Source organism: Nematolebias whitei, chromosome 6 (assembly GCF_014905685.2).
Source record: "Nematolebias whitei isolate Nwh7 chromosome 6, NemWhi1, whole genome shotgun sequence".
NCBI classification, from domain to species: Eukaryota; Metazoa; Chordata; class Actinopteri; order Cyprinodontiformes; family Rivulidae; genus Nematolebias; species Nematolebias whitei.
The window spans coordinates 22,344,580-22,360,733 of record NC_056503.1 but is presented as its reverse complement, the minus strand read 5'-3'; the positions used below and the strand labels follow the sequence as shown (position 1 = coordinate 22,360,733).

Here is a 16,154-nt window from a genome sequence, read left to right as displayed (position 1 = left end):
ACATTACAGATGTTGTTTTGTAAAAAAAGGAAAAAGCTGCTTTAGGAAAGAATCTGAAACATATAATATGGGATGGTTTCTAGTTTCAAGGTATGCTAAAAAGCCACGGAGTGAAAACCAGTGTGTTTTTCTGTCCCTGAGGCTCAAACTTTCTTCATTGAAATGTCAGAGACAGTGCAGAGTTGTCTCTGGTTGCCCATGAAGAGGAGTATGAACCCTCCTCTACATGTAGTTTAGAGCAGTCAGTCCAACCTGTTTGATGGCTTAAAAAGGGGAATTCCACAAAATGTTTCTGATAGTTCAAGATAAACTGTCAGCTGTTGGAAAATATTTTAGTATTGGAAAGTACAGGGTCAAACATGTACATTCATCTAAATCTTTTAAAGTGTTGAAGCCTAGAAAGTCTAATCTTGACTAGATCAAAGTCTATTATCTTCTCATTAATGATCATGACGTAGTGCAGCTGGTAGTTTCATTTTTGCCAGAATTAAAAGGATTTCAGACTGAAAAGACATTGGTAGGATGTTCACGAACAGCACAGAAACTATAAAAGTTCAAGCTGGTATAAACTGTAAACTGCTGGAACTTCAGTGTCGCAGGCTTTACATTGTGAAACACTCAAGTTAAGTGGAAACTTTCAGGTGCCCATGTGAACAAAGTACAGGTGCCTCTCAAAAAATTTGAATATTGTGAAAAAGTAAAAATTTTTGTCAACAATTTCAGAAAGTGAAACTCAAACCAGCCACTAGGGAGTACAGGCCAGTGTATCTCTTGTTTTGCCCCCAAGCCTGGGTAAACAGGAGGGTTGTGTCAGGAAGGGAATCCGATGTAAACACTTTTTCCTAAACTAAATTGCAAGTTCATATAAGCAACACCATACCGCATCAGTCAAGGCCCGAGTTAACAACGACTGCTACCAGTGCTGTTGACAAACAAGGTGCTGGCGTAAATTGTGCTACTGATAGTGGAAGACCACAAGGAGGGAAATGTGTCAGGAGACAGAGGGAGAAGAGAAAAGTCAATGTTGTAGGACTGAGGGTGGCAAATCTAAATGTGGGAACAGTAGCTATGTTTACATCCACATAAGTAACTGGATCAAACGGCCGTTCGGAATAAAAACCGTCACGTAAACACCTCGTTCGTGTTATTTTTTTGTTTATTCAGCACAATCCGAAATAATTTGTGATCAGAACGAAACGGGTGGTTTACGCTGATTCATAACCCGAACAGTGCGCATGTAAACACTTGATCTGTTCCGTTTTTATCTGATGGTGAAAAACTGACCTGACTGCGCATGTGCGACTTTGTCATTTTTGCCTGGCTAATGCTAATAAGCATGTCAGGGAAGCAAAACTGGTCGGTGAGCAACACAACATTTCTACTAGAAACTTTGAAAGAGCTCAAAATGATCTGTATTACCTGTAGCTCAGTCAGGGAGTGCAGTAACGTCTCCACTGTCGTTAAAACCTGTCGCGGGTCCATTTTGGGTGCTCAGCTTTGTTTACATTCATGCCGGATGTAAACCGGAAGTAGAACTTCATCTTCTGTGTTTTTTTAAGGAGAGTTTACCACTCTGCGCATGTCAGTACTTCTGTTCAGAACAAAGCCTGCATGTAAACGCTCGTCATGAACAGATTGTGCCCATGTAAACGATACATTTGAATTATTTAATCTGAAAACATTTCAATCCAGTCAAAAAAATTTGCGCATGTAAATATAGCAAATGACAGGCAAAGATAGAGGGTTGGCTGACATGATGCAGAGAAGGAAGATGTTTTATGTGTTCAAGAGACCAAGTGGAAGGGCAGCAAGGCTCACAGCAATGGAGCAGTGTTTAAACTGTTTTACCATGGTTTGGATAGAAAGAGGAATGGAATGGGGTGGTCTAAAGAATGAAGTAGAGGTGAAAAGAGTGTCCGAGAGGGTGATGTGTCTCAAAGTAGAAGGTCTAATGCTAAATGTTGTCAGTGGTTATGCTCCACAGGTTGGATGTGATGTGAAGGAGAAAAATACATTTTGGAAGGATCTGAATGAAGTGATAGAGAGTATTCCCAGAGAGGAGAGGGTGGTTGTCAGGGGAATTTAGGCAAAGATCATGGATGTTTATCACTAACTAATGTTAAATTAATGTTGAACCATGTGTGTGAGGTCAAGCTAATCTTTTGTCTATGCAGAGAGGAACCTGCAAGTGCACGGAGGCACACCTGATAAACTCCAAGGCCTTCTCCGAGTCTATAAGATGGAAAGCTAAGGTTTTCTTGACCAGTCTTACATCGGGGAAACTAAACAGTCACTGGCCAAAAGGATGGCCCAGCACAGAAGATCAACATCATCAGGCCAGGATTCTGCGGTCTACACTCATCTCCAGGCCAGCAGTCACTCTTTCAGGGATGAAGATGTTCACATCCTGGATATAGAGGAACGATGGTTTGAGAGAGGAGTAAAGGAGGCCATCTTTGTGAAAAGAAATCGTCCATCATTAAACAGGGGTGGAGGCCTCCATGTTCAACTGTCCCCCTCTTACAATGCTGTGATTGCTAGTATCACTCAACCCCCTGTGAATAGTAAACAGCCATCATTGTGCTAATGATCCATTGTTAGGCTGATGATCCTTCTTGATCATGTGAGCAGCTGGTTTTGGTTGTCAGCAGCAAAACTGGTTGATCCACTCTGAGAAGGAGCTATTTATAAGACTGAGCTGAATACAGCACCTCAGACTGAGGAAGTTTTTCAGATGAAAGACGAAACGTTTCTACATTTTTTTGTTGTTTTGCTTTGTTTTTTATGGGTTTTTTTTTTCAATGTCCAGAGGACCAGATTTAACTTTATTAGATTTTTCTACCTGGATTATTGAGTATGCATCAGGATATTTTTCTTGACCTTGTTTCTGTCTGATAAGCATGTATTATAAAGCCCTTCCTGCCTCACAGTCTGGTGCAGATCCTCACTGACGAGGTTCTAAGCATGTAATTTTTGTATATCTGTGAAAGCCTTCTCGTGACTTTCTACCCTTGCAAGTAAAAACCGGTTAAAAATGTTCTTATGTCCTCAAAGTAAGTACAGATGCTGAAAGGATATTTATTTATCCAACAGTAGTGTAGTGAATGGAGCAGACCTGAATGAACATTTTGGTGAAAGAAACAGAGGGGATGAGGAGTGATGGGTAGGTTTGGTGTCAAGAAAAGAAACAAGGAAGTACAGACAGTGGTGGATTTTGCCAAGAAAATGAAAATGGCTGTAGTTAACACTTATTTCAAAAAGAGGGAGGAACATAGAGTGACCTGTAAGAGTGGAGACAGGAGTATGCAGGTAGACAACATTCTGTATAAAAGATAAAACTTGAGGGAGATTGGGGACTGTAAGGTTGTGGCAGGGGAGAACGTGGGCAGACAGCATTGGATGATTGTGTGTAGAATGACAGTTGTGAAGAAGAGAAAAAAAGTCGAATCAGTGAAGAAGATCAAACGGTGGAAGCTGAAGAAGGAAGAATGTTGTGAGAAATTCAGAGGAGCTGTTAAAGGCTCTGGGTGGTAAGAAAGAACTTCCAGATGACTGGGCTACTACTGCAACATTAATTAGAGAGACGAGTAGGACGGTACTTGGTGTGTCATATGGACAGAGAAAAGATGATAAGGAAACCTGGTGGTGGAATAGTGAAGTGCAGTAAGCTAGTCAAAGAAAGAGGTTAGCCAAGAAATGACTATGAGAGGACTGAAGAGAGGAGACAGGATTATAAGGAGATCTGACATAGTGGAAAGAGGGAGGTAGCAAAGGCAAAGCAGAAGGCGTATAACGAGATGAATGGGAGGCTGAACACTAAAGTGGGTGAAGACTTGTATTAATTGGTGAGACAGAGGGATCAAGCTGGAAAGGATGTGCAGCAGGTTAGGCTTGTGAAAGATAGGAATAGTAATGTTTTAACAAGTGAGAAGAGCATGATGGAAAGATGGAAGGAGTACTTTGAGGAGCTAATGAATTAAAAGAATGAAGGAGAAAGAAGAGTAGAGGTCATATAAATTGTGGAACAGGGAGTGGGACAGGTTAATGAGGGTTAAGTTTGGACATTTATGAAAAGAATGAAGAAGGGGTAGGCAGTAGGGTCTGATGACATACCAGTGGAGGTTTGGAAATGGCAGTGAGGCTTTTGACTCAAATATTCAATGGCATATTTGAGGAAGAGAAAATGCCAGAGGAATGGAGAAGAAGTGTGCTGGTGCCCATTTTTAAGAACAAAGCTGATGTACAGAGTTGTAGCAATTACAGGGAGTTAAGCTGATGAGTCACACAATGAAGATCTGGGAGAAAGTTGTGGAAGCTAAACTTAGATGAGAGGTGACTATTCATGAGCAGCAATACGATTTCATGCCGAGAAAGAGGACCACAGATGCCATCTTTGCTTTGAGGATGCTGATGGAGAAGTACAGAGAGGGTCAGAAAGAACTTCATTGTGTCTTTGTGGATTTAGAAAAAGCATATGACAGGGTACCAAGGGAGTGTGGTAGCATGAGGAAATCTGGAGTGGCAGGGACGTATGTTACCCACTGGTACAAAAAATGTATGAGGATAGCAAAACAGTGGTGAGATGCACTGTAGGAGTGAAAGGTAGCTTCAAGGTGGAGGTGGGATTGCATCAAGGATCGGCTGAGAGCCTGTTCTTGTTTGCTCTGGTGATGGACTGACTAACAGATGAGGTCAGGGAGTAATCCCCATGGACTATGATGTTTGTAGATGACACTGTGGTCTGTGGTGAGAACAGGGAACAGGTGAAAAAGAACTTAGAGATGTTGAGCTATGCACTTACAACAAGAGGAATGAAAGAGCCAAATAAGACAAGTGTCAATGTGTGTGAATGAGAGGAAGACAGGTGGAACAGTGAGGAGCAGAGGTCACAAAGGTGCAGGGCAGATGTAGGTGTCAACTGTCCAGGAAAATGAGGAGTGTGGCAAAGAGGTGAAAAAGAGAGTCCATGCAGGATGGAGTTGATAGAGAAAAGTTTTAGGAGTGATTTGTGACTAAAGAGTGGCTGCAAAGGTCAAAGAAAAAGTTTACAGGTCAGTGGTGAGGCCAGCTATGTTGTATGGCCTGGAGACAGTGGCATTGACAAAAAGACAGGAGAAAGAACTGGAAGTGTCAGAAATAATGTTGAGGTTCTCCTTAGGTGTGAGATGGATGGATAAGATTAAAAAAATATCACCAAAGGTACAGCACAGGTTGAACAACTGGGAGATAAAGTTAGAGAGGCCAGACTGAGACGGTTTTGACAATTCCAGAGGAGGGACAGTGGGTATATTGGTAGACGGATGTTTGAAATACAGCTACCAGGAAAAAGACAAAGAGGAGATAGATGGATGCAGTTAGAGAGGACTTGGAGGTAGTTGGAGTGAGGACAGAAGATGTAAGGGACAGTGAAAGATGGAGGTGGATGACTTGCGGTGGCTGAAGAGGACAAAGAAGTAAGCAAAAGATTTCAGAAAGTGAAACTTATATTACCTAGCTTGATTACATAGAGTGAAATATTTCAATACTTTATTTCTTGTAATTTTGATGATTATGGCTTAAAATTGATAAAAAAATCAAAACTCAGTATCTCAGAAAATTTGAATATTACATAGTCAGCTTGGCATTGCGGGCAGGAGCCAATTCCTGTTGGAAAATGAAATCAGCATCTCCATAAAGCTTGGGAACAGAAGGAAGCATGTAGTGCTCTAAAATGTCCTGGTAGATGACTGCATTAACTGTTGACTTCAGAAAACACAATGGACCAACACCAGCAAAGAACATGGCCCCAAATCATCACTGACTGTTGAAACTTCACTCTGGACTTCAAGTAACGTGGATTGTGGGCCTCTGCACTCTTCCTCCAGACTTTGGGACCTTGATTTCTCAGCCCTGGTAAGACTCTTCTGACACTGTCTCTGGTTCAGGAGTGGCTTGACTTGAGGAATGTGAGATTTGTAGCTCATGTCTAGGAGTTAATGAGCTGATTAGGGTGTGACATGACGAGTTTCCACTATTGAACCTCTTCACAATATTCTAATTTTCTGAGACACTACTTTTTTTTCTTTCATTATTTGTAAGCCATAATCATCATTTTCACGATTTTCCAGTTTTTTGAAATTATCCTGTAAATGCCTCTGAGAGAAACATTTCATGGTCAGACATGACAACATTGAGCTTTATTGCCAAAATGACAGCAGGTGCTTTTGTTTTAAGGAGTCAATGTGAGGTCTTTAAATGTGAAAACACTGTACCAACAGAATGGTGGTGTCTCCCAAGAAGGTAGAACAACAGAGGAGGACATCCACTTCCAAATCCTGTAACATCACCTAAAATAAACAGTTATGTGTTTAAGCTTCTGGACTGGCCTTCCTAAAGCCCTGACCTCAACTGAATTAAAAATGTAACTTTGCTTAAAAACAAGGACTGTGCCAGGAAACCAAACTATATTCTATTATCCTCTACCAAATCTGTCAAGAGGACTGGTCAAACATTTAGCCAGGATTGTACTAGAGGCTTGTCCTGGTCGAGGAGCAACTTGTCTGGGAACATTAACCCAAATATTAGTGAGGAATATGTTTACATTTGTACCTTGGTATAATTTTGACCTTGTGTAAAATAGAGAAAAAAAATTTAAAAATTCTAACAAAATGACATTCATACCGACGACAAGTGAATCTCTGACTACAGCAGTATTTGACAATGATTTTAAAGACAGAAAATGGCAACACATTTATATTTGTGCTTTATAACGAACAAGAGTACCATATACAGCGCATCATAAGCCCAACAAACTATTATACAACAATCTATAGTCAAGGCCCAGACAAGCAAAGACATTGCATACCATTTAATCTTGACAAAACATGCATGTTAGGCTGTTAGGCTGCCTTCAGGCCTAGGCCTCCCTTGCAAAATAGATATGTGATCTCAATGGGATTTGCCTGGTTAAATAAAGGTTAACTTGTAACCTTGATCTTGGAGCTGGGGTGACGAAAAGTCTATGCAACACTCCTGTGGTGATGATGCATATGTTTATGAAGATTTATTATATTATCTTGAGCGAATCAAAAGTTATGGGCGGGACAAGAGAAAGTTTATAAACAAGCCAAACAAGGGCTAACCAAGATAGGTCTGCCCTCGACTGATATGCACTGTACAAATTATATTATATTGCAGTGTTTCCCCTACAATTATACAAGCGGGGCGCCTCGCCCCGTCAACAGAACCGAGCGCCCCACCTACCAAACCGAACTGCGCACACACCCCCACCCTCCCTTCGACATCGACGTAGTGCTAAGCTGTGTGCAATGCAGGCACGCTAGCTAAAAAGTTCACGCTGCATCTTCCCTCACACTGATCCCCTCCTTCCCCGCTCGAAAACTGTTAGTACAAACAGCATGCAGCTCAGATCGTCTCACGCCCCCACTCCTCACCACCACCGCCCCGGTTGACAAAAATCACAGATGAGATTAGCGCCCCACCATTGCAAGTTATCTAGGGGAAACACTGTATTGTATTTTATTATATTCCCTAAAACAAAATACGTATAATATAATAGCAGCATTAATACCACTTGTGTATCTTCGAAGAACTGTTACATCATGGTGTGAATTTTAAATTTGTAAATTAACATGAAAATGTTGTTAAATACGGTCATTTTGTTACAGATTGTCATACTGTCGAAGTTTTATTCCAGGTTATACCTCAGTATGGCTTGACAGCAGTAGAAATATGGTGAGTTGTATGAATTATGTATCTCATCACATGATTTGTGATTAAACTTACTTCTCAATGTTGGCTGGCATTTGGTGATCTGTTACAGCAAGAACTTTGAGTAGCATCAACTCTGGGGAAGAAATCACAACAAATATTAAAATGTTACATAATTTTAATACTTAAATTCATACAGATTGTTGCTGAGTGCTTTAAAGTTTACAATTTTAACATTTGTAAAACTCTAACCTAATTTATAACTAATATTTGTATTTGTTCTAAGCTCATGCAAATGCCACGAGTTTCTCTCAGAGTTACAACAGTGTCATTAGAACCAAAATAAATAAAACTTGTCTCATGACATTTACTGGTGAAATTATGACTGAAGTGGTGTCCCCAACCAGTCGCATTTGAGCCTAAAAGATCCAGCCCAGCCCAAACCCGTATGATTTTTTCCGACCCCAACCCCAAAACGACGGATTAACTGTAATTACAGGCCCGAATTCGAAAAAAAAAAAAAAACTATTTTTTTATTAAGCTTTTACTGCTTTTGTAAGCAAATCAGTTTGATGTGATATTTTAAAAATTATTTCAAATAAAGGAAGATATAAGATTTCTTGTTTCACCAAATAATAATGGATATTAACATGCAAAACCAATAGCTTAAAAAATAAACTCTAAAGATAGGCTATTATACAGATGAACAAAAATATTTTTAGAGCAAAATTATTTGGTTAAAAATATAGAACAAGGCTATTTTAATTGAACGCGCAGCTCTCTTCGGCTTTTGTAGATGCTGCAACTTCCTTCACCGCAGATGACAGCAGTTGCAGAGACGCGTACGACCGGTGATCAGCCAATCAATCTGAGCTTAAATGGACTTTTTTTTTGCCTCTTTCAACCGGCCGGTCGGACCTGCCTCCTCCTCTACAAGTAGATTAACACAATTTTATATTGTGCATTCTTATTTAGTTTTCTTTGTGTTGTATGATTCGTAAAACCGCATCGTAGAAGACCAAGCTGACATGCGCAATTATTGCGCAATGCGCCAGCGTTACTCCCTTTTCACAGTCTGATTAACTGCTGCACTCTTCTTTCTTTCCTTCCTCATCCTCTCAACATAGTAAATGTACTGCCTCTGTCTCTACAAGTAGATTAACACAATTTTATATTGTGCATTGTTATTTGGTTTTCTTTGAGCTGCATGATTCATAAAACCGCATCAAAGCCTGAGACCGAACCGGCCCGCACATTAAGCACATTATTATGGCCCAGCCCAGCCCAGCCCAGGCTTCGGGCCTGGGTTAGAAATGACAGCTCTACCTATAACCATCCATCCATCCATTATCTTTACCCGCTTATTCCATTTTGGGTCATGGGGGTCGCCGGTGCCCATGTCCAGCAATCACTGTGCGAAGGGTGGGGTACACCCGTCCAGGGGTAGACCCTAGACAGGTCTCCAGTCCATCACAGGGACACATAGAGACAAACAAGACAAACAACCATTCACTCTCTCACTCACACCTAGGGACAATTTAGAGTTACCAATCAGCCTAACATGCATGTTTTTGGTCTGTAGGAGGAAACCGGAGTACCCGGAGAAAACCCACGCATGCACGGAGAGAACATGCAAACTCCACCCAGAAAGGCCCCTGGTTTGAACCAAGGACCTGCTCACTGAGAGGCAGCAGCTCTACCAGTTGTGCCACCGTGCTGCCCTTATTAGAAACAAGTTTTCAAAAAATGATACAATTAGGGCATTAATAATTCCTTTATTAAAAAAAGAAATCTGTAAACTTTGCCTGGCTGCTCAGTATGTGTGTATGTGTACATGTAGAATGGGAGTTAATTTTATATTCAAGTTCAATTTCCATCTATCCATTATCTTTACCCACTTCTTCCTGTTTTGGGTTGTGGGGGTCACTGGTGCCCATGTCCGGCTATCGCAGTGTGAGAGGCAGGGGACACCCTGGATAGGTCGCAAGTCCATTACAGGGACACGTTGAGACAAATTAGACAAATAACCATCCACTCTCTCACTCGGGGACAATTTAGAGTTACCAATCTGCCTAAAATGCATATTTTTGGTCTGTAGGAGGAAACTGGAGTACACGGAGAAAACTCACGCATGCACAGAGAGAGCACGCAAACTAAAGCCCTCGAATGGGATTTGAACAGGCAACCTGCTCACTGAGAGGTGGAAGCTCTACCAAGTGTGCCAACATGCCATCCCTCTATTCATTTATTCAAGAAAATATCTGTAAAATTAAAAAAAAAAAAAAAAGAAGTCCATGCTCAATAATCCAGGTGTACAAGCCAACAATTTTCAGTCAGGATTGACTGAAAATTGTTGGCTTGTACACCTGGATTATTGAGCATGGACTTTTTTTGGTTTTGAACCAGTTTGACATGACTGTTGACGAGGAAGAGGGCCGGCACAAGAGGAGGGGGCGTGCCAAAGACACCATCTTAGCACTAACAGAACTGGTTTGTTCCACTTTGGAGTAAGCTGTTTGGGGGAAGAATCAGTTTTGTTGTGTGTTTCCTTGACTGATGAAGCCTTCTAGATAGAAGGTGAAACATTTCAGAAAAAAAAAAAGAAACTGTCCAGATGACCTGACTGAAAATTGTTAGATATCTGTAAAATTGTTTATCCTATTTGGGTTTCCTGTTTGCCTCAGTGATTGTAACAAACAAATATTTTAAGATGAAGAAGGAGAGAAGGAGGACAGAAAAATGAAGCTGACTTCACAAGTAGTGCATTGAAATAGTTGTGCAAATAATATCCATTTAGGGGATATAACTTCCTGAAATATGTTTTTGAGAGTTTATAAAAACAGAGAGACATAGGTAACATTGAAGAACTTTCACACCAAGTAAGTAGAAGATGTGCAACAGACTTATTCCAGAGATGAAACAAGGTCACACATAACTTTACAGTAATCTTGTTTTTTTCCTGCACTTGTCGTGTGAAACTTGAACATGGTCGACGTACCACTGCCTTTGATGCCATAGGGTAGCGGCAGCTTTGGCAGGTGCTCCCTCCAAAAGTAGTCCTCCATTTTCAGAAAGAGGTTTGTGTGTCTGCTAACGCTGCAGGAGAAGCACCAGAACTGGGATTAGAACATGAAGAACGCACCGTGCAGAACTTCCGTTTGTGCATCGATTGGTGGATGCGAGTGGGAATGATGCAAGAATAATAAATTAAAGCAAATATACTGTGATCACACATGAAACATCTGTCCTGTATGATTCAGTGATGGCTTAACTTTTCCTTCTTGTAACTTTTAGAAAAGTTAACCTAACCTGCCACAAGAATATAGCATGTATTCAACAACTTAAATAATGTAATTCAACTGTTTTCTTAATTAAAATCCCTTTTTAGGAGACGTTTCTCTTCTGGAGAGAGGACTAAGTAAAACTTGTGGAATGAGATGAACATGGAAAGGTTGTAAAATGCGAACTAACTCTTTCTGTGTTCATCAGCTTCAGTTTGCGGCTGTTAATGATCACGATCATTAACACAGAGTCTCTAAGACGTGCATTACCCTCAGGGGCCAGCTAGCTCTCTACATGAGATGAGGCCAAACCTCAGGTAAAGGAACTGTAACTGTCAGGTACAGAAGCAGTGACCAGAAGCCTACAATAAACTGAGCTTTTCTGCAGGGACTATAAATCCTAACGGTTTCAGATGGTAACCAATAGGGACACTATGATGACCTACCTTATCAAGAGCCTTTTCCTGTGCACCCACTGGTCTAAATGGCTGAAACTGACAGGAATCACAAGTCTAACCTAAACTTTTCTTTAAATAACGTCTAATCTTTCTCTGTGAAAAACTGAAGGAATCTGGGCAGCCCAAACACTGTCACTGTTCTTCTCTAATAAGCCTCCCACTTATTCCAGTGTGTAAAACAGAAAACACGTGTGTGTTTACTCACTTGAAGTTGAGACTTTCCCAGTTCTTCTGCATTAGAAAACCACCACACAGAGACTTGCTGGTGTTCAGAGACTTACTGGTCCCGCCGGAGCTGAAAGACACGCAAGCACCACAACTGGCATGATGATCATTGCTGAATCCATGGAAACAAGGTTCCAGTCACCGTGCCCAGACCACTAAAATTGTGCAAGCATGGGCACATGTGAAGGTTTTGGTTTGACCTGCAGCTAAAAGCACTGGGTGAGCAGAAAAGTGGAGTCTGTGTTCGTCACTTTGCACAAACCTCATAAGGCATTTTATGTGACAGAGATTAGAACAGCCGAGTCAGAAGTTGTGTATGTGTGTGAATTTTTGTTTCAGGTTACCTTGTAGGGACTGATTTTACAAAAAAAACATGCATTGTGTGAACTAACTGCTCTTTATGGGGACCAAAGCCAGGTCCCCATAAGGATGGGTCTCGTTGGGGGGTTAGGGGTTAGGTTTAGGACTAAGGTGTGAATTGCACATGGGTTAGGGTTAGGCCTGTACTGGTAATGGTTAGTTTTAGGGTAAGGGTCAGGGTTAAGCTATAGAAAATTAATGGAAGTCAATGAATAGTCCACAAAAAGTATGTTTACAAGAATGTGTGTATGTGTGTGTGGTTACCTTTGAAGTATGGCATAGGAATAGTAATATGTCACAAAGGAGATGAAGAAGAGGAGGAATGGGAGTAGCCTGAGGCCCCATGCTGAGGTAAATAAAGAAAAAAAAGATAAAAAAATATATACATCATTTAAAGATTTTCATCTTGAACATCCTGCAGCAAGTTTTTTTTACTGTATTCAGTAAAATTTAAAACAAAAATTGCATGACAAGCCCAGATGAACAGGTGGGCAGTTTGTGCCAATACAAGTAGTGAAAAAGAAAAGTGAAATCATATGTATAGCTCTTCAGTATCACTTGTTTTTCAGAGACAGATGTGCAGGTTCACAGGAAATGCATTTTTCATGAGCTGAACTCAAAGGTCTAACACTTTCTATGTACACAACAGGTCTTTCTCTCCAATATTGTTCACACATTTGTGTAAATCTGTATTAGTGAGCACTTCTCCTTTTCTGACATAATCCATCCACCTCACAGGTGTGGTGTATCAAGATGCTGATTAGACAGCATGATTATTACACAGGTGTGTCTTAGGCTGACCACAATAAAAGACCACTCTAAAATGTGCAGTTTTTTCACACAGCACAATGCCACAGATGTTATAAGTTTTAAGGGAGCAGCAATTGGCATGCTGACTGCAGGAATGTCCACCAGAGCTGTTGTCCATGAATTGAATGTTCATTTATCTACCATAAGACGCCTCCAAAGGTGTTTCAGATTAATTGGCAGTAGATCTAACCTAAGCCTGAGAGTTACCGGATTCAAGCCGGATCCTAGTAAACAGTTATCAGAACGCACCTTGTCAAAATAAGAGAGTCCCTAGATTATGTTCTGGCAGGATCAGTCTCAAATTAAGCACTGGGTCAGCCTAAAGGCTCCAGTATAGTCGGGCGTATGTCAGTACGCGGAGGTCCGCGCGTACTGCATTAGAGTCGGATAGATTGATGGATTAGAGGGCATGTCTGTGCAAAGCTCAATTTTTACAACTGTGTACGCGTACTCTGTGTCGCACAATAAACTTCCCGGCAACAGATAGTTTTGTATGCGACACCAATGTATTAAATTCCCCTTCTTCATCCCTGATCTGGTTTAATGGTCTTTTCTTTTGTTGTTTTTTTCCAAGAGGCAAGCGATCTCTTCCTCCTTGTCTGTTGACGCCATGACTGAAATGGTGAGAAATGAAGGAATTTGTCACGAGCGAATTAAAATCAGGTCCAGCGTGGCTGCGGGAGGGTCTGGAGTTTTCATGGTGGGCTGGTCTGATGTGAGGGCTGCAGGGCCAGCGCTCCAGTTTTTTTTTTTTTTTTTTAATTCTTTAGAACTTTTTTATTAACAACATATAAACACAGAACACCGCTGCGGCTGGGGCTGCCAGATCTTTTTTGTTTTGTTTTGTTTTGTTTTTTACGACCTGTCAATCAAACCATTAGGCTTGTAAGCAAATGATCAATTGGCGACCTCAATTTGTCCCGAAGGTAAATGCCCCTTGCCTGCGGAGCTGGTCTGCAGCCACTCAGGGTGGACGCTTGAGTATGAAGTCTCAACCCTCTGCGGACAGTGCGCACAGTTTCCGCGCTGCTGACAGGACACCCGAGTATACTGGAGCCTTGAGGCACACCTGTGCTGTAATCATGCTGTCTAATCTGCATCTTTATATGCAACGCCTGTGAGGTGGATGGATTACCTCAGCAAAGGAGAAGGGCTCACTAACACAGATTTACACACATTTGTGAACAATATTTGACAGACTTGTGTTCATAGACAGTCGATGTTTGAGTCCAGCCCATGAAAAATGGGAGCAAAAACAAGTGTCGCGTTTAAAGGAAGAAAAATACAAGTTTAAATCTAAGAAATGTTGGTGAATTAAAAGTGAAGGCTAAAAAGCGCATTATTTAATTGAATTATTGAACTTTTTGTGACTGTCTGGAAATATTTATCTTCAGGGTTTCAGCTTTTCTGGCAGAGTTTTCTTCAGCCGGGAGGCTTTGTGCCAGAAAAGATCAAAGGCGGCAGGTGAGGCAGTACAAAGAGAGTCCAGATCCACACAGCACCGCAACGTGCGCCACAGCATGTGCGTCAGGGTTCAAATTTGACTACATTTGAACCAGAACTTACATGGATTTTATTTCGGCTTCTTCGACACGTTTGGTTCCACTTCAAAAATAAAAGTCAGCAAGCTCAACAAAAAAGTCCTTAAACAAGTTGCAGGTTTACGCACAGAAAAAATAAAACTGTTTGCTTCATTTTTATGGACACATTTAACTGACTGAGGGAAAAATGCATTTTATCTCTTAATTGTCTGCAACATATTTTGTTACGTTTAGACAGTAAGGCTATTTGAACTGGCTCCAGAAATGATGTGAAAATTAACTGGAACTCAAAATTACGCACAAAGTAGTTCAACCCTTTTATACATTCTGTTTTAGCTTCACGTTTAAAATAGTTTTTAAAGCAATTGACCATATCAAATACAAATAACGTTGATTATACATTATCCTGCATTTTATTATGATCATAAACATTTTGTTTTATTATAACAAAGAGTTTAAAAAGATAAGAGAGCTGACTCGGGACCCATCTGTGATTCTAACGTCAAAGTCTGCACAGTGCAAATAAAGGCAAATCCAAATTGTATCTAAGCACAATTTTTTTTTTTAAATCAAACGCAATTTAACACATCGACAACACTTATTCTTACTTTTAGCTCCACTGTGGGACATCTTAACCTCCTCCTTCGTGTCCTGATGCATGCTCAATAATCCGGTCAGATAAATCTAATGAGGTTAAGTCAGGTCCTCTGGGAAGAAGAATCCATCCAGGCGACCTGACTTAACCTTGTTAGACTCCTCCTTTGTTCTCTCGTGTCTATGCAAAGCCTGAGTTCATCCTGAGTGTGCAGAAAGGTGAACGGACTTGACTTACTCCAACATTCTTTACACAACACTATGAATGGCACGTCTAAGAAGGTAACATGAATGAAGAACGGCAGTGAAACAAAAGGTTTCACTACACAGTCTGCAAGAAAATGAAAAAATATATAAAAGAACGAGAAGTTTAGACAGAACGAAGCAGCTAAAAAGAACAATTACTTATTTTTTGTTCATTTAAGCAAGGTTGAACGGAGTGTTTAAGAAAAGTCGGTATTTTGTATACAATGTTTATTTTTATTTAATATAATCTTCATTCATACAGATGAAACAAGGTCTTGTTCTGTTTCGACACTGACTGGTGCATTTATCAAACCAACGGCTCTTCCTCTGTTTCATGTTATCTCATCTCTGCAGATAAACACAAACTGTCACAACTGTACAATCACTTTGTTTTATCAATTTTAATTCAGCTTTCACACCAAGTCTCTGATCTTAGGGGTGAGCAGGGGGTGAGGGTCAAAGAGACAAATAATTCCATTTAATGTTCAGCTTTTATTAACCACAATACATTTAAATGTTATAATAATAAAATGAAAAGATAATTTAACAAGCGGTACGATGAAGCTCCAAGTTGCAAGTTTCTTTCAGCTGCTCCCTTCTTCAGGAGTTGGTACAGCGAGCCAACTCGCATGAAAAATTTAGCAATTGTTTTACACCGGATACCCTTCCTGAGACAACCTGGGCTCGAACCTGCAACCTCAGGATTACAAGACTGAGGCACTGAAGCAGATGAGTGTTTGTCTGAACTGGAATTAAACAGGGAATGAAAGTGAACCTTAAAGTTTTTGGTGCGAGATATTCAAGTGGATAAGAGATTATCTAGAAGCAGGTAAAGAAAATGGATGGATGGATGGATGGATGGATGGATGGATGGATGGATGGATGGATGGATGGATGGATGGATGGATGGATGGATGGATGGATGGATG

The 16,154-nt window shown here is 40.7% G+C and overlaps 1 protein-coding gene across 1 annotated transcript in view; it reads right to left on the bottom strand.

Annotated features, from left to right (window-relative positions):
- Nucleotides 1–16,154, bottom strand: part of st3gal4 (ST3 beta-galactoside alpha-2,3-sialyltransferase 4) — a 60,623-nt gene that overhangs the window by 16,527 nt on the left and 27,942 nt on the right. Inside the window, 4 exon segments of the mRNA XM_037677771.1 lie at nt 7,786–7,846; nt 10,709–10,806; nt 11,655–11,744; nt 12,299–12,380. Coding sequence (XP_037533699.1) covers nt 7,786–7,846; nt 10,709–10,806; nt 11,655–11,744; nt 12,299–12,380 — 331 coding nt within the window.